The sequence below is a fragment of the Numida meleagris genome, chromosome 13, assembly GCF_002078875.1.
Source record: "Numida meleagris isolate 19003 breed g44 Domestic line chromosome 13, NumMel1.0, whole genome shotgun sequence".
Taxonomy (NCBI): Eukaryota; Metazoa; Chordata; class Aves; order Galliformes; family Numididae; genus Numida; species Numida meleagris.
The window spans coordinates 12720104-12744686 of NC_034421.1; the positions used below are offsets into that span (position 1 = coordinate 12720104).

General features: G+C 59.1%; 3 protein-coding genes across 3 annotated transcripts in view; 1 reads left to right on the forward strand and 2 right to left on the reverse strand.

Annotated features, from left to right (window-relative positions):
• Positions 2637-4441, forward strand: LOC110405637. The gene is made up of 2 exons (XM_021411097.1): positions 2637-2789; positions 3533-4441. The coding sequence occupies exons 1-2, from the start codon at positions 2764-2766 to the stop codon at positions 4314-4316; spliced, it is 810 nt and encodes a 269-aa protein (XP_021266772.1). The 5' UTR covers positions 2637-2763; the 3' UTR covers positions 4317-4441.
• On the reverse strand, positions 5149-22149 carry CLCN7 (chloride voltage-gated channel 7). The gene is made up of 25 exons (XM_021411688.1): positions 21938-22149; positions 17456-17527; positions 16493-16564; positions 16263-16328; positions 15579-15711; positions 15180-15289; positions 14561-14641; positions 14309-14371; positions 13642-13725; positions 13253-13346; positions 12622-12686; positions 12025-12141; positions 11674-11728; positions 11208-11268; positions 10468-10606; positions 9981-10074; positions 8821-8990; positions 8431-8482; positions 7816-7943; positions 7538-7623; positions 7197-7329; positions 7033-7092; positions 6678-6854; positions 6486-6566; positions 5149-6394 (listed from the first exon to the last, which is right to left on the reverse strand). Exons 1-25 carry the CDS (start codon positions 22070-22072, stop codon positions 6308-6310), a joined length of 2415 nt encoding a protein of 804 aa, XP_021267363.1. The 5' UTR covers positions 22073-22149; the 3' UTR covers positions 5149-6307.
• Positions 22277-24583, reverse strand: part of PTX4 (pentraxin 4) — an 8524-nt gene continuing 6217 nt past the window's right edge. Inside the window, exons 2-3 of the mRNA XM_021411760.1 lie at positions 23741-24510; positions 22277-23584 (exon numbers count right to left, since the gene is read on the reverse strand). Of these exons, the coding sequence (XP_021267435.1) occupies positions 22927-23584; positions 23741-24510 (1428 nt within the window). The 3' untranslated portion in view covers positions 22277-22926. The remainder of the gene's footprint in view (positions 23585-23740; positions 24511-24583) is intronic.

The following is a 24583-nucleotide window of genomic DNA, read 5'->3' on the forward strand; positions in this document are numbered from 1 at the left end:
ACCAAACTTAAGTTCAGGAGGAACTTAAACAGGAGAAGCAGAGAAGTCAGGAAAGCTGAAGCCAAGAGGCAGAGGAGATGTGCAGTCAGGTTGGAAACTACAAATAGTGATTTACAATTAGGAGTGAGGCAGGAAGAAGAGGAACTAAAAGCAGCCCTCACTGAAACTGAAACTTGGGAAAGAAGGTTACAGGAGAAGTTGAAATTAATTATATCACAGATGCTCACTACCCATAACCCCTTGAAGATTGAGAAGCTGGTATCTAGTGTCAACCCCGAGACATGGGACAGGGATATCTGGGGCTCTAGCGATGACAAGGGACCTCCCCCTACAACCACCAAAGATGGAAATGGTGACTGAGGAAGGCAAAAATGATCAGCCTGGGCCCATTACCACCACCACCAGGACAATTCCGTGGTTCCCAGCCGAGCTACCCAAATTACAAGATAAATACTCTGGGAGACCACAGGAATCAGAGATTGAATATCTTTGGAGCATGTATTTGACAGGGGGAGATGGAATTATGTTAAGTGATATGGAAGCCAGTGGATTTTTGGGTCCTGGTGTCTTTCTCAATATTATACCAGGAGAAGAAAATCACTCTCTGACTGCCCGTGCAGCATATTGGGCAGGAGGAATTGACCTGCAGGACTGGGTGACCCATTTGTCATATGAACAGCTAGCTTTTCAGACTTCATGTTGTCCGTACAAAAAGCTGCCTGTATTCAGGCCATGTACCAACGAGGGCTGGTAGCTGAGTCTCCTGTGCTGGCTCTGATCAGTCCTGATCGACTCACTCCCCTACTCTGAGGTCTCCCCGATCGCCTGAAGACATTTGTGCTATCCTCTGACAGACGAGAGGACCTTATGAGTTTCGATGAACCTGAACCAAAAAACCTGATGTCCCGAGGGGAAAATAAAGCCACAGTCCTGCTCAGGTCCTATATATACAGTGGCTCTCTCACTCCTCCCCAACCGTGTCAGGCCCTTTCCATCTGCATCAACACGTGCCGAGCCCTACCAACATGTACCAAGTTGTGCCAGGCCCCACCGAGCCCTGCTAGGCCATGCCAGGCTGTAGCAAGCTGTGCCAGGCCATGCTGAGTCATGTTGGTCCCCCTTGCGCTGTACCAAGCTGTCCCAATCCCTACCGAGCTGCATCAATCTGTGCCAGGCTCTACCAGGCCATACTGGGCTGAGCCAGGCCATGCCAGGCCGTGCTGTACCAGACTGTGCCAGGCCCAACCAAGTCATGCCACGCTGTGCCAGGCCGTGCCACGCTGTGCCTCACAGGCAGCAGTGGCAGCGGGTGACATCAGGTGGCGGATCGAAGGCTGCCCGTGGCTTATCAGCTCCCGCTGGCCGTGTTTGCCCAGCGGTGCCTGGGCGGGACCTGCTGCCCCCCCCCAGGACTGCCAGCGGGAGTGTGTGGGGAGGAACGACAGCACAGCAGGGCATGGCTGGGGCCAAGACCCAAGCTTGGTCCCCACATGCTGGGTGGGGTGGGTGATGGCCGTGCCCAGGATGGCACTGCCCATCTAAGCCAGGGGATAGCTCACCTCAGGGTACAGGGCCAGACATCATGAGCTGACATCAGCCCCCAGGGCAGGGGCAGGACAGCTCTGGAACAGGGCCTGCCCATCCCTGAGCCCAGTGCATGGTGTCCCACCTGAAAGCCCTGGCAAGGGCTGCAGCAGTGGGACAGGAAAGCATCAGGCCGGTGACCATTCCACGCATGTCCTCCAGATGTCACCTGTGTGTTTTCCCATGTCCCCTGTCCACCCTGTCTCCCCCAGCTGTCCCATGTCCCCTGTCTGTGCTCTGCACACCCCTGGATGGCCACACCATCATGTCGCAGTGCCAGAACAGAAATGGCGCAGCAGGACCACAGCCTTCTCTAGACACCAGTTGCTCTGTTGTCATGACTGCTCCTCTCCCTGCGTGGACCAACACAGCCCCAGGCCACAGAAGGGACATGGAGCATCCCAGCACCCTGTCTGCGGTGACAGTGCTACCACCTGGGTGCTGCCCCGGGGGGTGTCCCAGTGGCTCCCCACAAAGGTGCCCGCTTCTCTGCATCCATCACTGCCTGACAGAGACACCAGCCCCAGCACACAAAGTGCCATTCCTGCTGTGTCCTGACACCCCAAAATGTCCAACCCCCTACCCCAGGGCTGGTACCGGAGCCCCACACCCACCTTGGGGTCTGCAGAGAGCACGGGGCTGCAGATGTGGATCTGGAACTGCACGGGGGGTGAGCAGCACCATGGGACCCCTCAGAGGCTGCAGCCCGGAGGGCTCACCCACCGCCGCCACAGCTCTGTTTGCACAGGCACCGCTCGATAAGCACTGTGTTCTTCAGAAGATCCCTACTCCAGGAGTCAAAATAGCATGAAATTTAATTTTACGCCTATTTGACAAAGCTTGATTTTACCTCCAATCAGCGGGGAGATAAGAGCCCTCGGTACAAGTGTGCGGGCAGTTTGGCAGCTGGGGCTGCCGATTTAATAGGTGAATCTACAGGAACAACACTTGAAAATCCCCTGGCGAGTGAGCCATTAAGGTGAGCCCTGCCTTCCGTCCCCGCGTCCCTCCCCGCGCCGCTCTCCCGTTGCTGGGTGCTAAAGCAAACCCTGGCTCTGTTTACCGAGTCTACTATTACAATACGGCTACCAAATATTTGCCAGCCGTCAGCTCGCTGCTCCGCTATAAATACTTCAGGCCCAGGTGGAGGGACAGCGAGGGGGAACGGCGCGGGAGCCTATGCATGGCCGGGCAGCAGCGCCAAGGTGAGTGCCGACCGAGCCGGGGCACCGCAGGAGATGTGGCACCGGGCAGTGCCCTCCAGCCCCTGTCCCTCTCCCTGCTGCCCAGAGGCAAGTGTCCCTGCTGGGGTGCGCGGAGCCCCGGGAGCTGAGCCCATCACTTGTCCATGCAAGGGACTTGGGGCACGTGGCTGAGAATGCCCTGCAGGGAGCATAGAGGGGCCTCATCCAGCTCAGCCGGACTCAGCTGTGGCCAGAGCCCACAGAAGCAGTGCCGGGAGGGGGCCAGGTTCGTCCCCTAACAGGGGAACCTTTGGGGTCATTGCGTGGACAGGGCATGGCGCTCAGCATCCAGCAGCAGTGCTGTGCCCAGGGTGGGAGGTGCTCAGCCCCATTCACCACCACGCAGAGCCCCAGAGTAACAGGGAACCTCCAGGGGAGCACTAACCTTGCTCTGTGGCTCAGGGCAGGTCCCTGCTGCTCCACATCCTGTGACTTGGAAGGGACACTCCTGCTGCCTCACACCTCACTGGGGACATCCCTGCTGCGCTGTGTCCCACGGATCACTGGGGACACCCCCACTGTCCTGTGTCCCATGGCTCAGGGGGATGTCCCTGTTGCCCCCATCCCAAGGACTGGGGTACATCCCCGCTGCCCCCGCAGCCCCACACTGGCCACGGCATGGCACGACAGAGCCCCACAGTGCTTCAGGGTGGAGCACGGCAGCAGGGCCGTGTGCCACCCTCATGCCATGTCCCTGCCCGCAGGGTGAGCCCAGGCCCCGGGGTTTCCCTTCGTACCGACATGGCCGCCGGCGTCATCCGGCCGCTGGCCGAGCTGCAGCTGCCCTCACCCTTCCCACACGGCCTGCTGCTGCCCACGCGCCCCGAGCCCGACTTCCCCGACCTCCCTGAGGAGGACGAAGAAGAAGAGGAGGAGGAGGATGAAGAGGATGCAGCAGAGGAGAGCACCGGCTGCAGCGGGCCGGAGTCGGCCGGCCCCAATGCTGCGGAGTCCACACTGCGGCTCCTGCGCTTCTCGGAGCTCATCAGCTGCGACATCCAGCGGTACTTCGGGCGGCGGGGCCGGGAGGAGGCCACTGGTGGCCACAGCGTGCCCGAGGACTGCAGCTCGCCCCACAGCTCACCCCGCAATGCCAGCCCGGGGCATGGGGCACGGGGTGGTCAGGCGCAGCCGGAGGCGGCACTCGGTGGCCACGGGGCTGCACACAGGCTGGGGCCGCTGGCCGAGCTCTTCGAGTACGGCGTGCACCGGTGCCTGGCGCCGCGGGCGGCCAGTGGCAAGACGCAGCGGCTGGAGAGGAAATACGGCCACATCACCCCCATGCACAGGAGGAAGCTGCCGCCCTCCTTCTGGAGGGAGCCGGGCCCCGGCCCTGCCAGCCTCCTGCACGCCGGTACCCCCGACTTCAGCGACCTGCTGGCTCACTGGACGGTGGAGCCGGGGCCAGAGCTGCCGGGCAGCGGGAGGGAGCTGCCACCTGCACCGGGCCACGCGGAGCTGGAGGCTGAGCCCTACAGCGGGCTGTGACCCACCGCGGCCCGGGGCCACCACGTGCTGCTCAGTTAATGAGCAACCCACGGGCACCGGGGCACCTGGAGCCAGCGGGTCGGAGCCAGCAGCGGGATGAGTGAATAAATGACTCCCGCAGGCATGAGCGCGTGCAGTGTCCTTCACCGCTCACCACCATACCCCTGGCCCTGGGTGACAAAGAGCTGCAGCGCAGCACCCTCGGGGCAGCCACCAGCTCCAGGAAGAGGAGGAGGAGGAGGGACACGCAGCGGCTGGAGGAGCACAGTCTGTTTGCTTGGCAGGCCCGATGCGGTGGATCCCATCCCCTTATCTCAGCTGTGCTGGGGCAAAGGGCAACACGGGGCCTCACAAAGCACCCGGCTGCCAGCCAGGGACACACTGCAGCCCAGGCAGGGGGGACTTGCCAGCACCATGGGGACCCATGGCTGCTGCACTGTCAGCGAGCAGGAGCCGGGCTGGAGTACAGGGCTGCACTGCTGCCCTTCCCCTTCTCCACGGCCTCCTAGCTGCTGCTGGAACCCAGCCCTGTTACCAGGGTCCAGCCGAGGCATCCCCTGCTTTATTACAATGCCTCCTTGTTGGCCTTGAAAGGGAAAAGCACCCAGGAAGAGGCTCCAGGCACCCCCCCTTCCCCCCCCTTGCCAGGGGGCTGTGACATGCAGCACTCCCCCCATACAGCACCCCAAAGCCATGCCAGGCCCAGGCTCAGCAATGCTCGCATCCCCCAGCACCAACACTGGGGTTAGGGCTCAGCTCCCAGGAGCATGGCACTGAGCTCCAGCAACAGCACCAGGAGATGGAGGGAAGCACGAGACAGGCACTGCCAGAATAAAAGTACAAACGGGGTTTATTTCAGCACAGAAAGTGGTAGGAAGCCCACAGGCACCAGCATTTCTCTGCCCTGCACAGCTCCCAGGCCAGAGCACAGCACAGGGTGCTGCCACGGCAGGGCATGGTGCAGTGCACGGAGCAGGGATAGGGCCAGCACCTGCGGTGATGGTGGCAAAGGAAGGCAAAGGAGGAGGAGTTACACCATGGGGATGTGAGGGCTGGAAACCCTCCTCCTCACCCAGGGAAAGGCAGACTGGTCTCCACCTGTGACCTAGCCCAGCAGGAACCAGGCTATAGAACCAGTCTGGACCAAACCGCAGCGAGTACAGAAACACAGCTAAGGCCACTTTGGACCCAGCATCACTGGAGCAGCACTTCTGGGACTTGGAGGAGAGCAGGAGTCAGAGGGGACCACACTCTGGGACCACCATCTCCGAGGAAAAGGGGGTTCCCTCATCCCTGCCCCAAGTCCAGGCATGGCCACATTACCCCTCACCCCCCAGTCTTGGGGACAAAGCAGCTGAGGGAGCCAAGAAAGAGATGGAGGCAGCAGCTGCTGAACCATGGGAGCCCTTTTATTGCACAGTGGGGCAGGAAACCCCTCCAGCCAGAGGAGCAGAGTGCAGGAGTGTGGCACAGGGCTCACTCCAACAGTTGGCAGCAGCATGGGGAGAAGGGACAGGGCCTTTGGAGCAGGAGGAGCCCCACCACTTCCCATCCCCACACAGCCTCACCCAGCCCCATGGTGGGTGCCCAGGCAGGGCCAGGCCCAGACAGCCCAGGGTGGCAGCAGAGACAGAGGGCAGGGACTGTGGCAGAGAGACTGGGCCCAGCTCAGCAGGGCACATCAGTTCCCCTGGGCACACTCCTGCCTTCACCCAACCCACGGTGAGCCTATGCAAGGAGCTAACAGAGCCAACTGTGTATTTTGATCCCTCAGGGAAACAGAGCATAGAGTGAGGAGGAAGAGGAGCCAGTAGACTTGAGAAGGCAGCAACACACAGAGAGCCAGGGCAGTGTGGCTGGGCTGGTGCTCCAGGCACCGCGATGCCTCCACAAGCCAGCCCCGTCCTCTCCCTGCCTCCACCAAAACAGGGTCCTGGTCTCAGAGGGGCCGGGGGCCAGCGCACAACTCCGCTGGGTGGTGCTGCTCCACGTCACGTCTGCGCCAGCGAGAGCTCCTCCAGTCCCTCCTTCCCCAGGCGGTACCTGGCGAGATCTTTGCGGGTGACCATGCCCACCACCTGCCGGGGAAGGGACAGAGTTAAGCCTTGCACCAGTGAACAGAATGTGGGGACAACAGCAGCGTCCCCATGAGCTGCCCCAGGGCCTCACCTCATTGTGATTATTCACAACCACCAAGTGCCGGAGGCCCAGGGCTCGGAAGAGCTTGAACACCCGCGGCAGAGATGCCTCCTGCAAGGCAGAGCGGGGCCGTGGGAGCCACAGTGTGCCCAGCTAATCCCCAAGGCCCCAGGGTGGTGGGCTCTGTAGGGGCAGGGGCGCAGAGGGGCCCGCAGCCGTTACCTGTGGTACAGTGTAGGGCGAGGGGTTCATGAACTCGCTCAGATCGATCATGCACTCGCGCTCATCCTGGGAGACGTGGATCGACTGGATGGGGGGGAAGCGGGGGTAGGCGTCCCGGAAATCCTTCAGCTTCAGCCGCCGCTGCACCAGGCTCAGGTTGGCCCTTTCCACAAAAACCTGGGGAGGAACGAGTCCCTCAGGGACCACCCCACGATGCTCACTGGGGCACTCAGCCCCACAGCCCCAGGGCACCCACACGGGCAGGGAGGGAAGAGGCCAGCAGTATGGGGTAGGCAGAGATCCTGCAGAGGAGCAGACAGCCTCCTGACCACTGGGATGGTTTCTATGCACTCACTTTGTGCTTCAGCAGGACGATGAGCTGAGAGCGCAGGATCAAACCCCGCAGCCCGGCCACCTGCAACAGAGCACCCCACATGAGGCAGGGCTGGCTGGGGCAGCGAGCGCCATGCCCTCACACAGTCAACCCCCTGTCACAGCACCAGGGGGTCCCCAGCCCACCTGCGTGGTGTTGGGGTTGCTCTCCACCACTGGGAAGCCGTTGTGGTTGGAGGAGGTGTCGCTGAGGATGTCCACGACGGTGCCCACCCGCTCGATCCTCCGCAGGCAGGTGACAGGCGTGCTCATCACTTCCCTGCAGGGAAGGGTCAGTGTGAAACAGCTGGGTGGCAGCACACTCTAAAGCCGCCCCAACGTGCACAGCTCTCAGCCCTGACACGTCCTCTGTCCCCACAGAGTGGAGGACATGGGAAGGGACGTCACCCTGCTGGGGAAGGGGCTGGGCTGGCAGCAAAATGATCCCAGGGCTGCCCCACGAGGTGCCAGACCCTCAGTCTACATACCTGGCTGTGAGCGAGTGGGACGTCACTGGGGCCTCCCAGTGCAGGAAGGGCACGCTCTGCAGCTGGATGTGCATGTCATAGAGCCCCTGCAAGGAGAGTGAAGCCATCAGGAGACATGCCAAAGGGGTACAGCCAGGCAGCAGCTCCTTTATGAATCAGAGCCCCAGGGTCTCCTCCCAAGGCTCTGCAGCAGCCCTAGTCCTCACCTACAGCTTCCCCTGGCTCTGCAGTACCCCCAGATCCTTCCACCCAGCCCCAGGCTCACATCCAGTCCTCACCTCCACAAAGTAATCTCCCACAATCTTTGCTGTCATCAGCACCAGCATGATGGGGAATCCGTAGGTGACGTTGCCTGTCGCCTCCATCATGATGACGGTGAGACTCAGCGTCATCCGCACGATGCCACCTGCGAGAAGCACCCGAGGGGACCAGGGGCTCAGGGGAGAGCACTCAAGACCCCTCAGTTTCTGCACAGCAGCCCAGGACTCTCACACAGGCACCACATCCAACCCACCAGGGGACACTGCTCCCCCATACTGGCTTTGCAGGCAGGAGCCAGCCAGTGAATGCCAGTGATCCACACAGCAACAGGGGCCCAGGGCATGTTAGGGGAAGACAGAGCTCCCAGACCTAAACTAGACTGCAGCCCCACAGCAGTCCCAGGAGGTGCCCTGGACAAACCCAACCCTTGCTTTTGCCACAGTGCTGCCAGCACTTGGCAGTGCTGTAAGGAAGCTGACAGCCAGGCTGGGTTTTAACCTGACAGTACAGGCTGCACTTCAACTAGGGGTAAAACCGCATGAGGGAAGTGGAGAGCATTTTTTCCCCATGCCACCTTCACTACAACACAAGTTGAACGTGGCCATGACTCCCACAGCAACTCAGCAACTCACCCAGCTGAGCAGCAGCTCCCATCAGGGCGTACTTCCCAGGGTCAGCCCAGATCTGAGCACAGGAGAGAGAAGGGACCGAGTGAGCTGCTGGCTCCAGGGTACCCAGGCATAACAAGCAGTGCCCTGGCCCTAAACCCCACCTCTGAAGGAGCAGAACATGCCAGAAGCCTCCTGCACAGCCCATGTGTCAGCAGGGCTCTGTCAGGGCCAGGAAAAGCCCAGATGCAGCTCAGGAGAACATCAAGTGAGGAGCCAACCCACCCCACATTTCTCCAGACCGCTGTGCCAGGCTCTCAGCCAGCTCCATGCCCACTGCCTGCACGGGCAGCCAGGTCAGCAGCAAAGGAGGAGAGCGAGGAGCTGCAGTGCCCCTTCTCATCGAGCACTCACCGAGCCCTTGGTCAGGTAGGACAGGGAGATGCCAAACAGCCGTCCCCAGGCAGCGCCGATCAGCAGGGAAGGGATGAAGACCCCAGCAGACACTGTGAGGCCATATGTCCAGCAGGCCAGGAAGAAATACATCAGGGTGAACATGCCCAGTGTCATGGGGTTGTAGGAACCTGGGGTGGGAAGAGAGCAGGGAATCAGTGCCAGTCCCACAGCCCGAAGGGCACTGCAGCCATGGGAGAGCAGCCAGCAGCCTCTCCTGCAGGGCAACGTGATGAACTTCACAAAGTCCCAAGGGACCACCAGCACTGGAGGATGAGGTCTGCTGGGCAGAGGCACTGGTGAACCAGTCCCAGAACAGCTTTGGGATCAAGGCAGGGCATCAGCCTCAGGGGAAGAGCACACTTTATCATTGCACAGGGTCCAAGGGAAATGGGAGCTGGAGTCTGAAAGCCAGATCTCATTTCTTACACAAATCTAAACTCCAAAATCCACCTCCGCAACCTACCCAGAAGGTAAAGTCATTCAGGGCCAAGAGGCCCTGCTAAGTAAAAAACCAGCCAGAGGTATTTCCAGGACGGACTCCAGAGGGCAAGCGAGGGTCAGACACGCTCCCACGCAGATCAGAATGACAGCTTGCAAACATGCACAGACAGAACCAGCTCCTTGTTTGCGGGCAGCCCTGAGGGCAGAGCCCTTTAGCTGAGCTCATGGTGCCTCTAAACAGCAGCACCCATCCCTCCTCCCTCTGCTGCAGCAAAGGAGCTGACATCTCCTTGGGTGGCAGGGAAAGAAGCAGCTCTGCTTTTAAGATCAGAGCTTGCTTGCTGGTACTAAGCACAGACCACTGCTACACCCATCACAGCACCGTGCCCTGCAGCCAGCACAAGGCTCGGAGCAGATCTGCCCCAGTGGCACTGATGGGTGCGTGGCCACAGCAGAAGAACACCAGCACCTCTCATTTGCAGCATACGTGCTCAGGAGCTGTTAGCCACAACAGTCACTGCCTACTGCCCCACATAGTGCTTTGCTGGACCCCACCGTGCCCTCTTCGAGCCACATGAATCATATCCCACCCCAGCCCACAAGCAACGAGGTCAGCCACCACACACACATCCCGCCCTGCTCTGCTCTTCAAGGAAGCATTCACTCGGCACACAGACCTGGAGGGTCATGGAAGAGGTTGACGACACTCTTCTCAGGTGTGTTGAAGAAGGCTGTGGCCATGGAGTTGTACTCTCCATCAGCACAGAAAAGCTGGAAGAGAAAAAAGAATTAGAAGCAGCAGCTGTGGGCTGCCCCGCAGCAGGGCAGGTGGCCATGCTTGAGTTGGCTGCAGAGGTGGAGGGACTGCATGCAGCAAGCACACCAATCCTGCAGCACTTCCATCCAGCCATTGTGCTGCTGGCGACACAGAGACCCTGTGCAAAGCAGTGCTGCAGCCCAGGTGGGGCTCACACCTCTGAGATGGGTGTTATAGCAAGGAGGAGGCCAGGGCAAATGGCTGGTCTCCAGCTCCACCCAGAGCAGAGGGCAGTGGCTGCAGGGGAACCAGCAAGGCCCAGGGCCACAAACTCCAGCAGGGTTTCACTCCCCTGCTCAGCCTCAGGGTATCCCTCACCCCAGGTGTCGCTCACCACCATCTCCTACCTGCAGGGGATAGGCCACTGAGCTCCCCTGGATGGGCTGGCAGTCTCGGGAGCAGTAAATCATGACAAAGCCCACGGCTGCTGTCACTGCTGCAACCAGCATGGCCTCGATCACCTGGAGGCAAGGCCGGTGGATGTACCTGAAAGGGAACAGAGCAGTGAGCCCAGCTCTGCCCCAGCAGCACCCAGGGGTGAGATGCAACAAGCCTTATGGGCTGCAGGGAATGGAAGGCTGTGCCAGGAGAGGGAGGGCAGCAGAAAGCCAAGCCCAGTAAGCAGCACTGCAGGAGGAGTAATGCCCTAGGAGATGCTGCAGACCCTTCAGCAGCTCCGCTGCTGCCACAGTCACCCCTCTCTGACACCCCAAGGCTGGTTCTAGCGTCTGGAATGCTGGTGGCAAGTATGGCTGGGCCACAGCGGACTCTGATGGATTCAGCAGCTCTCTTGGCTCTCTCATTGCTCTCATGTAGCAATCATGTCTGCCAGTACTTGCATTTGTTTGAACAACCAGGTCACTAAGGATAAATACTTAGCAGGATCATAGAAAAGGTGGGATGCTGTGGGTCGAAGGCTTGGGTGCAGGCAGCAAGAAGCACGAGGCATCTTTATCTGTCAGCTTCCAGGGGCTGCTGTCATTGTGCTTGAGTTTACTGCCTGGCTCTGGCTGGGAACATCATCACCAAGGAGCACAGAAGATGTCAGCCAACCCTTCAATCATCTCAGCCAGCCACAAGCCCTTACCTGATCCGGAACATCGTTAACCAGTAATTCAGAGCATTGAACAGAGCCCCCAGGATCCCACCTGTGAGTGGAAAGGAGGGGAGAGTCAGCACGCAAGTCTCAGGCTCTCCTACAGCCACCCAAGACCCAAGAGAAAAGGGGAAGCTCAGAGGGACATCGATGACACAGCCAGCATGACTGGCTGCCCCAGGACACGTGGCAGCACGGGGCTGCCCATGACTGCAACACACTGACCCCACAGAGGACTTTGCAGGATACAGATTACACGGTCTCTCCTTCGCTACAAGGGTGAGGGCTGGCCCAGGATCCTGCTCTCACCCCCGTGAATTCCACAAACAGCCTCTGCCCCGAGTTTAATGGATTTTCCACTCCCCCCCGGGAAAGTGGATCCTGAAGATTTTTAGGCCCGGACAGAACAGAGGGAATTATTCATACTAATTGGATTGAAAGAGCAGAGCTCCCTTACCAACCACTCCCATGAAGATGAAGATAGGAATTTCCTGGATCGTGTATCCCATTTTCTGCAAACAAGAGATGGGTTTCAGATCTTCTGGACCTTTGGCTGCCGGTCACTGTCTGTCTGAGGCAGCATGAGCCTGAGCCAGTGGGCAGCTCCTGAAGCAGCCCAGGGCGTGCCCTGAATGCTCCTTAGCACCCAGACCCAGCAGTGGCTGCAGGAACGGCTTCTGCTCACATTGGTGGAGCTGGGATCCAGCCAGACCCCAGAGCCTGCCCCAGGCAACGTTTTAAGAGAGACCGATGTCCCAAAATCCCCCAGCTGCTTCTAACTTCCCCAGCAGAAGAATCTGTGGCATACCTCGGTATCAAACCTGCCGAAATTGATGAGCCCAGGGCTGGACAGATCCCAAGCATTGCCGTGGTAAACGCTCAGGACAGAGTTCAGAGTGAACGTGGAGATCATGGAGGCAAAGAACTAGAAAGAGATGCAGCACAGAGTTACTGCTGGACAGATCCAGCCCAGCTCATTCCACACTATCCCAAAATATCCCAAGGTCCTTGGCTAGGACTTGGTACCCAGGATGTGCTGGGGACAAGCGGCCACGTTCCCCACGGCAGCGCTCCGGGCAGCTTACACCAAGCATGGGCTCACTCCTCCTCTCACCTCTCCACTGCCCTGTGGCAGCTCCCTTGGAAAAGGGGTTGGCAGCTACAGGAAATGAGACCTCACTCAGTCAGACCCAAATGTAGCCTTGGGAGCTAAAAGGGGATGTGGGATGCCCTGATCCCTGCAATGCATTACATGGCTGCCCAGGGCAAGGATGAAAGGAGGCACACAGCTGTGGGACGCAGCCTCAGGGCACAGGGGAAGAGATGATGCCTCAGTGCCAGCACACCCTGCATTAACTGGATTAAGGCCTGCCTTAATTTACTGCTTCTGCTTTGCAGCACTTACAATTCTCCATGTCAGGAACTGGTTCCAGAAGGAAGCCCCTTCCTCTAAGCTGAAGAGGACACCCCCTGCAAGAGCAAGACACAAACATCTTCACAACAGGCACGTGCCACAGACTCTCACCTCTCAGCACCAGCCAAGGCAGCCAAACCCATACCAGCCCATGTGTCCCACAACTCCAGGTTCCAGTGAAGGGACCAGCCAAGCCTAATGGGTTTGATGCACTGCTTACAGCAAAGCCCCTTCGCTGCCCCCCCCTCCATCCCAGGGAAGCAACATTTAGGATCAGAGTCAGGTAACCACCTCCTCTCTTCCCAAGACCTGCACAGTAGGGCAGGACAGCTTGGAGTGGCAGGCACCTTTCATGAAGGCTCATGGCACAACCACAGAGCAGCCAGTTTCCCTTCTCAATCCTGGGGCAGGCAGAGGATGGCAGCACACCAGACTGTGTTGCTTACATATTCCCACCATGCAGCACCCAACCTATGGGCTTCCAAGCAAGCATTTGAGCCTGGAAGTAACAGGGCTCTCCCAGCCCAGGCTTCTGCAGTGCCCCAGGCAGATCCCTGCAGGCAAGAGCAGCCCCCTGACAGATGTGTGCAGCACTGCTCAGCATCAGAGCAGAGACACATACCCACAGGGGCACCAAATGCCGCAGAGACACCGGCAGCAGCTCCAGCCGAGACAAAGTCCCTTTTTTCTGTGTCTCTGCGGAAGTACTCAAAGATCTGAAATACCAAAGTGAAGGTAGGTTCAGGGGTGGCCAAAGGCATGAGAGGAGACATAGATACAACCCCCTACCACCAGTAGAACCCCCCACGGAGCTGTTTAGGGACCACCAGCAGCACAGGAGGAGATTCAGGTGGCATCAGATGGAGTTCACAGCTCCCTCCCTCTCACTGGTCACCTTCACCAGAGGAGTCAGAGCTGCACCAGCCCACAGCATGACTGGGCTCTGACACCAGTGAGGGCGGTGTGCTCTGCTCTCAGCCTGCAGCAGAACCCCTTGCCCTGAGCACTGACCTTGAAGTCTCGCTTCAAAGACGTGGATCTTCCCTGGGAGATGCCAGCAGCAATCACAGCTCCAGAGTGAATCATGGGTCCTTCCTGTGGGCAGGAGAGTGGAATCAGACCAGGGATGGAAGAACAGCTAAGGTCAAGGAAAGCTGGGAAGGTTGGATGCTGATCCCCAGGTAATGGCCCTAAAGCTGGATGCTATACCTGTACTAGTTCTGTCTCTGCAGATCTAGTGATAGAGGATTTGGGTCAATACAGACCTTGCAATTTCTCCCCCCCTAGATCCTCATTCTAGCAAGTGGCTCCTGTTCCCACCAGCACTCCCTCCAGCAGAGTGGACAGGTGCTTGGCTTGCAAAGGCTGCCTTCCTTGCCTTCAGCCCCAGCAGGTCAGCCAGGTCCCAACACGGCACCTGCGCTCCCCTATCTGACATTCATGGTGCAAACACAGGCAGACACAGGCTGCTGCTCTCCTGCCCTCAGCCAAGCCACACACCGACTGCTTCAACAGCACCACGTGCCCCAGGACTGGCAGGGAGTAGAACTGGGAAGTCACTGCAGGGCCACCAGCCCCACACCCCCCAGTGCAGGGCTGGTGCTGAGCTGTGGCATGCATGCCAGCAGCAGATAACAACGTGCCAGGAACATGCCAGAGAGAGCTTTGTGCACATCACCTTCCCAACGGCCAGGCCGCCGACCACCGAGAGGATGACCCCGCAGACTTTGATCACCAGGGTCTGCAAGACAGAGCAAGAGGCACAGCACATCACAAAGGTGACAGGGGCATCCCACGCTGCTGTGGGGATTCCAGCTCCATCTCTGCCACAGCAACACACAGGGAATGCCCTATGGCACAAGAATGAAGCGTGCTTGGTCCAGCCTAGCCCATGCAGTAGGCACTCAGCCCACGAGTTCCCACTCCTTACCTTGAGCCGGACCACATGTGGGATCTTCACACCATTGAGGTAGCATTTGATCTGGGGAATGCCACTGCCAGCTGCGACGGGCTGTGAGGAACAGGAAGGCATTAGTAGCTATCACGTACAGGATGGAGACTGGGGGCATGCTGGCCACCTTACCCTGTCCCTAAACACAGGCCATGCCAGGCATCTCATTGGGGAGGCTCAAAGCTTATCTACAAGCTCTCAAGATGCACCTGCTGTGCCCCTAGATACATCGCCCCAAAGGGCAAATAGATGCAGTCAGCAAGTTCTAGGGGAACACAAGGGTGTTCCCTGCAGAAGGCTCACACTTGGTGGCCAGGGAGAGCTTGGCCAGAGAGCAAGGGCAAAGCAACAAGGAAGCTGCTGCTGGCCTGCAGGGAGCCATTGCTCCCTCTCAGCCACAACCTGCCTCCAAACATCACTGGTCAGCTGCCAGTTTCTGGCTTTTCCTCTTGAGTGTGTCTCAGAGCACCTGACCAGCCTGCTCACCGCAGACGCTCACGCTCTGAATGGGGCCCCATTCAGAAGGGCCAATTCAGCAGGAATGCATGTGATGGATGTTACAGGAGTACCCCCACATAGGCAGTGTCCAAACCCTCACCTCTATGAAAGCAACGATAACAGAGCCCACCATCACCACACTGGCATTCAGAATGGCCCAGAGTAACAGAGAGAAAGACAGGCCCCCTTTCTCTGTAAACTTGTCGATGTCTGTGGAGGAGGATCAAGGAAAGGCTGGTATCAGCTCAGGAATATCCTTCCAACCATCACAAAGCATCACCACGGAGCTCCTGGGGCTGTGGTGTGCAGAGTGCACTGATGGGAGCACTTGGATGCAGGTAGCACCTCAAAGCAGCACTGGGTGCAGCAAGCCCTGTGCCACCAAACCCAGGAGGAAGCTGCCCTCTCCCCCAGCATTTCTCTCGTTGCCACCAGGAGCAGAGGGCACAGATCCAGTGGCTCCTGCCCAGCTGGAGGCCTCAGCTCCATGCAAGGATACTGTCCTTCACCACACGGTACTTCAGCCCGGCCAGGTTCTCCACCACAATGTCAATGAAGCAGGCGACGAGGCCGGTGAGGATGCCAATCATGGCACAGATGACCCAGCGCTTGATCTCCACCGTCCGGAAGGCCTGACAGACAGACAGACAGCCATCAGAACACACTGCTCCTCAATCCTGCACCCACAGCCCCAGCGAGCATCAAGATGGGTTCCAGCCCAGCTGGCCCCCTTCCTTGAATCAAGCCCCAGCCCGGTTCTGCTTGGCACAGGACTGTAAAGCCTGACCTATTTCAAGGCAGCCCCCAGTACCCTTGACCCTCTGAGGGATCTCTGGCTAGAAGACAAGATTCCCAGCTCACTTGCCTCCACCAAGCCTCTCAGCACACTCTCCTGCTGTATCTTGCTGCAGTACTGACTCCCAAAGCCCCCAGGGTAGGGCCTTCCCCACCCAGCCCAGCAATACCACCATGGCACCCAGGCGAGCTTCTCATCCCTCCCTTGTGCCATGCTGGGCTCCTGCAGAGCTGGCCACCCTGCCCATTGCAAACTGGTGGATGCCCATCAAACCACACAGCTCAAGCACTGCTGCTGAGCACCACCTTGCCGTGCCATGGAGGGCACAGTGTTTGAATGGTGTCAGCGTGCAGGGACAATGGATAACCAAGTCATGGCAGGACTCACCGCGTGGTTTATCCTCCTTTCCTCTTCCAGGAACAGCTGGTTTTCACTGTTGTCATAGTCCAGGCTCTAGCTCAGAGAAGGGAGATGCTGTTAGTGTCTAATGCTGGAGAAGATCCCTATGCCAGGGGAGGACCAATCTGAGACCCTCCCCCAAGAGCCCGCCCTCACCAGTGCCTCTCAGAGGGCAGCTGGCAGCAGCGGAGCTGAGGAAGAAGCAGGGACACACATACCTCATACTTGAGTGACAGGAGCTTCTCGTTGTGGGGGATCTCATTGGGATATGACCGGGGGAGCTCTGTCTCCTGTGGGATACGACACACAGGTTGGCAGGGTCCCTGCTTGCCTTCTTGAGGGCAACAAGTAACTGACACAGAAGCACTCATGCCATAATGCTGGCTTGGTGCTGGTTTTACTGCATGAACACCCAGGAAGGGCAGGGAGGACTGCAGAGAGAGCAGCCTTAGTGCCGAAGACCCAGGGTGGTTTCCCACTGGTCACTGCATGCAGATTTAAGTCAGCTCAAATAGCCCTGTCTGTGTGCACCTCTGGCCCTCCTGCACCATCCCCAAGCAGGATGTGTCCCACGGGCAACTGCAAGTACAGCAGAGCAGGGACCAGGCAGGCAGAGGTTCTGCGCAGCCAGTACCAAACAGCCATTTTAATAAATCAGAGCATCTCCATGCTCCCAGCGGAGGGCAACATTTCACCCCAACAGGAAATTCCTTTGGCCTAAAGCAAGGAGCTATTTCAAGCAGATCTGTGGTTTTGGGTAGAAACTAAATTCTGTTTCACAAATGCCTTTGATCGTGCAAGCTTCCCCCAGCTCTGATTTAGGGCATTTGCTAAGGCTGCAGGAGGGGCCCCACCAGCATCACATGCCCTTGTCCCAGTCCTGCATTACAGCTACATCCAGAACTGGCCCAGCCTTTCCTCCAAAGCACTGCATTAAGACATGCTACAACCACCCAGTCACAAGTGCTCCAACTCAAACCAGCAACAGAAATGCCTCTCAACTGCTGCAGCACTTGAGATCCAAGGATGGCCATGCAGGAGCCCTCGTGTGACAAGCAGGATGGGGGAGAAAGGGCAGCGCTCAGTGGTGTCCCATGGCCAACCCTGCTGCCCTGGGAGCATCCCCACGGGTTATTCCACAGCAGGGAAACTCAGTCTCAGCCCCCTTCTGTGCCACTCACCAGCTCACGGATGTCCTCATTGAGATCCACATTGCTCAGCTGCCCAGTGCGCAGGAAGGAAGAAGGAGTGAACTAGGAAGAGAAGGGAGAACAAAGTCAGTTCCCGAACACACCACCTGCAGACAGCCCAGCCGGTGCCACCTGCACCCAGCACACACCCAGGCCCAGGCTGGGTCCTGCTCCCCAAAGTGCTTCCATGCATGGAGTCCCCAGGGACGGCCAGAGCTCGTGTTTGACCACCTTTGTGTCTCCGTGCCAAGCTCCAGCACTGGCCAGGAGCCATGCAAGGTGTTGGAGGGGGGGGGGGACAGCCCCCCCAAAACAGTCGGGGCTACTCCTCAGCCAGGCAGCGATAAGGGATGGCCGATGGCGCTTTTTGCTCCTCCATCTGTTCCACAGGAGGGTTCCCAGCCAGAGAGATGAGCACATCAGCACGTTTGCTTCCCTCAAGTGCCTCGGGCGCAGGGCAGTGCCCAGGTCAGCTACCAGAACAGCATGCACCAGTGGGGACAGAGGGGACACCAGCACTGCTCAGCAGCGCCCAGGACAGTGCCGGGAAGGTTCTCCTTTCTGTGGTGAGCCCTCAGGCTTGTTACGAGCAGCACAATTGCACAACACAGGAGTCTAGGGATTATTCTGGGCCAAGGCAGGCTCAGGCTGAGCTAGCTGGGCAGCGCACACAGAGCCCCAGCAGAAGCAAGTGAGCTGCCCTCACCCACTGCTGTTGTGAAACGTGGGGACACGCAAGGGTGTGAGAGCAGCACTGCCACTAAGAACAGCCCAGACACCATTTCTCAACGCTGACATCTTCCCCCCTGCCTCACCCCTCTGACAGCCCTACTCCAAAACAGCTGAAGGACCAGAGAATAAAGGAACACTGGAGAGCAACAGGAAGGTCCCAGCAGGGCAGTCTCTCTCTGCAGGGGCCAGCAAGCTGCAGATCCCAGATTGAGCCCCTCCTGCTTTAATCTCCACAGATCCCGCCTGGAACGCGCAGGCCAGAGCAGCGGGAGCCACGCACGTCACTGCAAAGAAGAACACTCCTTTGTGTTTGCAGCCTGACCTATTTTCCCCATTTCCTCATCTGCTCCACACTCTCATTTACTCCCTGACCTGCGGGTGGGCTTCGCCCCCACTTCCCAAACCCACTGGTGCCTGCTCAGCACCAGTACAGCTCCTGTGAGGCAGGCAGACCCAACACCGTCACCATGCAGGGACACGTGGGAGCAGGGGGAGCTTACACGGGCACCAGCCAGCTCCCCAAGGGATTACAGAGCAGTGGAACACAAACAGGAAAGGAAAAGGAATTGCAGTCGGACCTGAAGCTGAACTTTGTGTTACATTTGAAAACATCTCGGTTGTATAACACAGAGTCCTTGCCCAGCTCATCCCAAGCCTGGACAGCAGGCAGCGCTCAGAAGGGCTGGGTGCACTTAGAGCACAGCTGGCTCCATCCCGCCAGCACGGGGATCACATGCTGGGAACAGGAAAAGGCTTTTTCCATCAGCACCCATCTTCCATAGGAGTAATGGGGGAAACGGACAGCTGGGCGCAGACAGAGAGCTGTCTGTGTGCGGCTCGGAGATGCGCTCAGCCCAGGCAGCATGACCCCAGCCTGGATGCTCTCCAAGCACAGCTTGCTGTTCCCAGGCACATATGGTGTCCGTGTGACTCTAGTGCATTTATCTCCCTACAACAACACACGCTGCTGTCAGAACCCAGAGGATGCAGACGGACCAACAGCTCTCCTGTCCCATCCCACATAGGGACACCTGGGACCTTCCCACCAGTAGAAGATGTCACCCAGCCCTTGGCACCCCTGCTAGCTCAGGGAGATCTCCATGCTGTCCCAGTGACCTGATGAGGGGTTCCTGAGAAGATACGGCCACACATCCCTCGAAGCCCCATATCCACAGGTCAGGAAGCAGCAGCATTGCAGCAAAGGAATGACTGCTTAGGGAAAGCCCATCACAGCAGCGCTCTGTCTCAGAGCACAGTGGTCACAGCACGACACTGCTTTGCGAATAGAGGAACAACTTCAAACAAGGCTATCTAGAACAGCCGCAGAGCAAACACCTCCTGTGTACACAGCAGCCTTTTAGTGCCTCGCTAACTGGACCCTGAAGAACCACAAATGGAGCGTTTGCTCTGCAGCCCATCTCCAGGGCAGCCAGCAAGGCCATCCCCACAGGACACACTGCACCTACGACCACCCCCCCAGAGACACAGTGCTCTCCAGTAAGCAGTTCTCTATCACTACCCCGCTCCTCGCTAACGAGCTCTGGATGCACGTGGCTCTCTGTTATCAGCAAGATAAAGCACTGTGCACAAACTGCACCAGGAGCCCACACCGCATAAGCAACAGGAAGGAAGAGGGTTTCCAGCCCCCAGGGCCCTCCTGGCCCGCTCAGGGGTGAGAAAAGATGACTCCTGCCTGCCATGCCATGTCACTGGGCAGCTCGCTGTGGCACATGGGGGAAGATGAGCAGTCCCATAGCCTGACAACACCCTGCCCATCCTCCCCTTCCCAGGCACCTTTAGGAGCATCAGCACTGCACAGGTCTCAAAGCCAAGGCATTGGAGCGCACATACAGAACGCACCCTCGAGGGGTAGCAACAAATATTATTTTTTGAAAAAATACCTTAAGCTAATGATAGGAATTGGCTGCTCTTACTGAAATCACCCACCCACTTTTCAGTTTGAGAATCGATACATTACATGCGACTTGAGAACTTGGGAGGAGGGCAACCCACACACTGGGGCACACGTGATGCACAGATGTGCAGACAGCACCTTGCCTTGTGACAGAGCCAGGTCCTGATGGAAGGATGGAGGCTGACCCAGCTCTGCTGCTGCACTCAGCTCCCCCTGAGCCAGCAAGCCCCAAAACAAAGCCCCAGCACATCCCTGCAGCACCCCTCCACCACCATGGGCGCACACATCAAGGCAAGCAGCCCTCTCACCTCCCACTCACCAGCTCTCAATCGATCGCAGCAGTTAGCTGGGGAACTACAGACCCGTGTTTCCTTCTGTCATTTTAAAAACACCTTCATTTGCATTAAAAGAACATGCAAGAAAGGGAAGAAACCCCAGTTGGGTGCCATTTCTGTTGTAGTACTATGACCCCAGATAAAGTCTCCCATGAGAAAAACAGCTTCACTCTGCCAAAGCCATCCTGCTCCCACTTCTCAGTACCCCTCCCTGGTACCACGCTGTAATCACACCCAGCTGGCTCCTAATAGTGTAAGCTGGCCACAGACAGCTATGGGGACATTGCCAGCGTCCTGCCCTCTTCCTCACGTACCCAGAGGGCTGTGCTTGTAGCAGCACAGAGCCACAAAGGGCCCTACTGAGCTGTATGGCATTAAGCCCACAGGACCATCCACGGAGAGAAGCAGCTGGGCCATGCTTCAGGGCAATCCTGGTGCCACAGGGACAGCTGCGCTGCCAGGCCAGTGCCCGTCCTGCTGCCTGTCATCCCCACCCCATGCTGAGAGCTACAGTACAGCACTTACTCCTGTGCTCTGCTAAGGGAAATGGCATGCACTGCTCTGTCACCAGCTGGACCATCAGGGGACACTGTGGCAATAAACACAGACCAGCAGGGCCAGGTCTCACTCACCCCTCCAACTGTCACTACTCTTTCTTTAAAGTCACTCACAGAAACCCTTTTGCTGATTGATCCACAGCCAAGAGATCTGGTTAATCCTTCCCCTACCATGCCTTAGACCTGCAGTTTTCACCATGTGATTTGTGCAGGCAGCATGCTGTAAATACACCCAGTGCTGCTGTACTGACCTTATTTCTACTTTCAGATCAGAACAGCAGCAGGAGCGCAGCCGACTCCATCCAGCCAGCCGTGCCCCGTCCTGCTGAGCCACACTAGGAACCTGCAGCCTAACAAACCCTGAATTTCCCTCTAATTAATCTAACGAGCCCGCTGTTCTGACTTGCCCAGGAGCAGGGCAGCACAGAACTATGCCAGACAAGACAGCCAGGCTAACGGCTGCCAAAGCCTGCCTTCCCATCTATGCTGAAGGCTCCCTGCAAGCTTCCTATTGGAAACTTACCAGCACTGCGCCCAGGCAGCCCCGCTCCCACCCAGCGCTCACACAGCAGTGCTCTGCGGGCTCAGCCTGGCCCAAATCACTGCCCCAACCCTCCAAGCATCGCAGAGAAGCTTGTTTTAGGACGAGATTAACTGCTCCAAATCGATTTGCAAGAAGGAATGGACCTTCCTGTGCTAAAAACACTGCCCACCCTGGACTCGCTTTTAGCCACGTAGCTCCATACATTCACCATCACACACACCTGTGTTTGAGCCAGACCAGCACGGCAGCAGCGGCCCGCCAAGGATCGGGCTCTCCCTCAGAACGACATCTGAAGCACGAATTAAAAGGACGCTCCCAGCAGCCAGGAGCCACGCACCCTGCGCCCGGGAGGAAGGCCCCCGCCGCGGATCCGGGCCCACCCCGCCTCACCTGCCGGGCGCTGCCCGCCGCGCCGGGCCCGGTGCCGTTGAGCAGCGGGGTGGTCTCCCCCGCGCGCCCGTCCTCGTCCTCGTCGTCGCGGGGGTCGCGGCCGGACCACGACACTTTCTTGGCGACGTTGGCCATGCGGGCCGGCTGCGACGCGCAGCTCCAGCAGCCCCTGCCTCACCGGCCGATCATGTGACACGAGCCGGCGTCACGTGAGCACTACGGCGACCGATGCGGCGGCCGCGCCCAGGGGCACCATGGGAGTTGTAGTCCCGCCTCGGGGGCCGAGGCCCGGCGGCAGCCAGCAGGCCGCTCTCTGTGGGGCTGCCCTCAGCCCGGCACTCGGCACCACCCGCGGGGCCCTGTGGCTGCAGGGCAGGGCGGACACGCGGGGCGGTGTGCCTGGCGGCTCTGGCTCATCGCAGGGCATGGGTGTTTCCATGCCCCAACCTCCCCGGGTGTGACTCAGTGGCAGATGTTGGTGGCAGGGGCACGCGGCCAGCACCTGCCTGTCACCCGGCCTGGCACTGCGCCACGTGAGCACGGCAGCACAGCGAGGAGAGCCCGCGCACCTGGGAGCCATGCGGGTGCAGATGCAGCCAGCTTGCGGAGAGCACCACTGTACATTAAAGCCCACCTGAAACTGCGTTCTGCACAGCTTGTTGTGAGACACGGCACCCAGCAGAGCAGTGAGAGGCACTGAGTGCTGCAGTGAAAAGCGAGAACAAAAATAAATCCCATTTCTTCTATGCCTGAAGCACTTTAATAGGAACAATGGTGCTGTACGTGCTCCTGGGGGAAGGAGCTGGAGATGTGGTGAAGCAGACCTGTGCCTGATGCCCCCCACAGGACTGCCCACAACTGCCTAGGGACATGATCACCCATCAGTGGCACCTGGCCACGAGGCAGCCCATGGTATGTGTCCCATCACCCGGGGCATGCAGCTCACACTGCCTGGGCACTACTGGAAGCCGGCACCATTCCTGCTGCCATCACGGGCAGTGCTGGAGGCAGGCACACCCCTTCCTGTGCACGTCACCCTGCAGGGTGGCATTAGCCAGCGTCAGGAGGGGCCCGTGGGGCAGCCCCTGGCCGGTCGCCATGCTGGCCACCTCTCCAGGCAGCAGAGCCCGGTTCCAGAGGGCCAGGCCAGCCAACTGGCCCAGAAAGGGCACAAAGCCCACGCTGTGGGACTGCTGCTGGCCCAGTACCAGCAAGCCACCAGCGGGAACCTCATAGCCCTGCTGGAAACCGGAGCCGGCAGCCAGCAGCCTCCTGTCCACGTAGACACGGTACTGGCCGTGGCTGGATGACCAGGTGAGGCAGAGGTGGTGCCACTTGCCATCCAAGAGCGGTGTCACCAGGAGCTGCCGAAACTCTGTGTCCCCGATGACAAAACGTGCAAACCCAGGGTGGTCCCCGTGCAGGGCCAGCTTGCTGGCCTCGGCCTCGCCGGTGTAGGACAGGACAGCACCAAGGTGAGGAGCTGGGGTGAGCAGCCAGGTGCAGAATGACAGCTCCCACAGCCCCACGTGCAGCCTCGGCTGGAGCACAGCACCATCACTGGCTGAGGTGTTGGGGAACAGCAGCACGGAGCCCACACTGCACACTGGGGAGGGAAAGCAGCACTCAGTCCTTGGACAAACGTCCCTAGGGCTTCAGAGTGGGCTGTGCAATCTCTGCTACCCCCACCACAGGACTTCAGTGAAGCCCCATATTTTAAAATGGAACCAAAGGCAGAGCTGTGTCACACAGAACTCTGCCAGCACCAGGTCTTGACCTCATTCCACTGGTCAGGTAGGGGGCCTGCACCCACCTGTCTCCGGCTGCTGGGGGGCCAGGAACTGCTCCTGGGGTCCAGTGGCTGAAGTGGGCAGTGCTGTTGTGACAGCTTCGGTGTCACTGAGTGGCTCAGTGTCCTCCACGGGCATTCTGCTGGGTCCAGTCTCCACCATCACTCGCTGCCTTTCCTCCGTCTGCTGCTGCTGCTGCCTCACCTTGAGGGGCCGAGGGCCGAGAGCACTGAGGGGCACTGAGTCCTGCAGCTTCTGCTGGCTGTGCACTGCATCCCGCAGGCTCCGTGGCTCGGCGTGGGGGCTCGGGGCTCGCCCTTCCAGCCTCCTTACACTGCGCTGCAGCCGCCGGCTGACAGCAGCCAGGCGGGCCAGCTCAGTGCCCAGGGCAGCCCGGGCTGCATCGGCCGCCTCCGCCTGCTCCGCCAGTGACCGAAAGCGGCTGTCGATGTTGTAGGAGATGTTGTAGTTCCTGGCGATGCTCTGGAGATGGCTCAGTGTCACCTCCTGGAACCAGCGAAACTGCAATGGAGTGGTGTGAAGGACGCCACAGGGATGGGCCCTGCTGTGCTGCACCCCCCCGGCTGCCCAGCACCCACCTGCTCCTCCAGCCGCCGCAGCCGCCACAGCACAGGGCGAGTGCGGGCTGTGAGCCCTGGGGCATCGGGCAAGCTGCCGCGCAGGGTGGCAGCAAGCAGCAGGCAGAGGGGCAGCACTGACCCAGCCATGCTGCTGCCGAATGCTGTCTGTCTGCAGCTCCGCATCCAGCCCCTGTGCTGCTCCCTGGGACGGCCTCCACCGTGATGAGGTTTGCAGGCAATGCTGGCGCAGCCTCACAGCCACCGAGCCAGGAGCT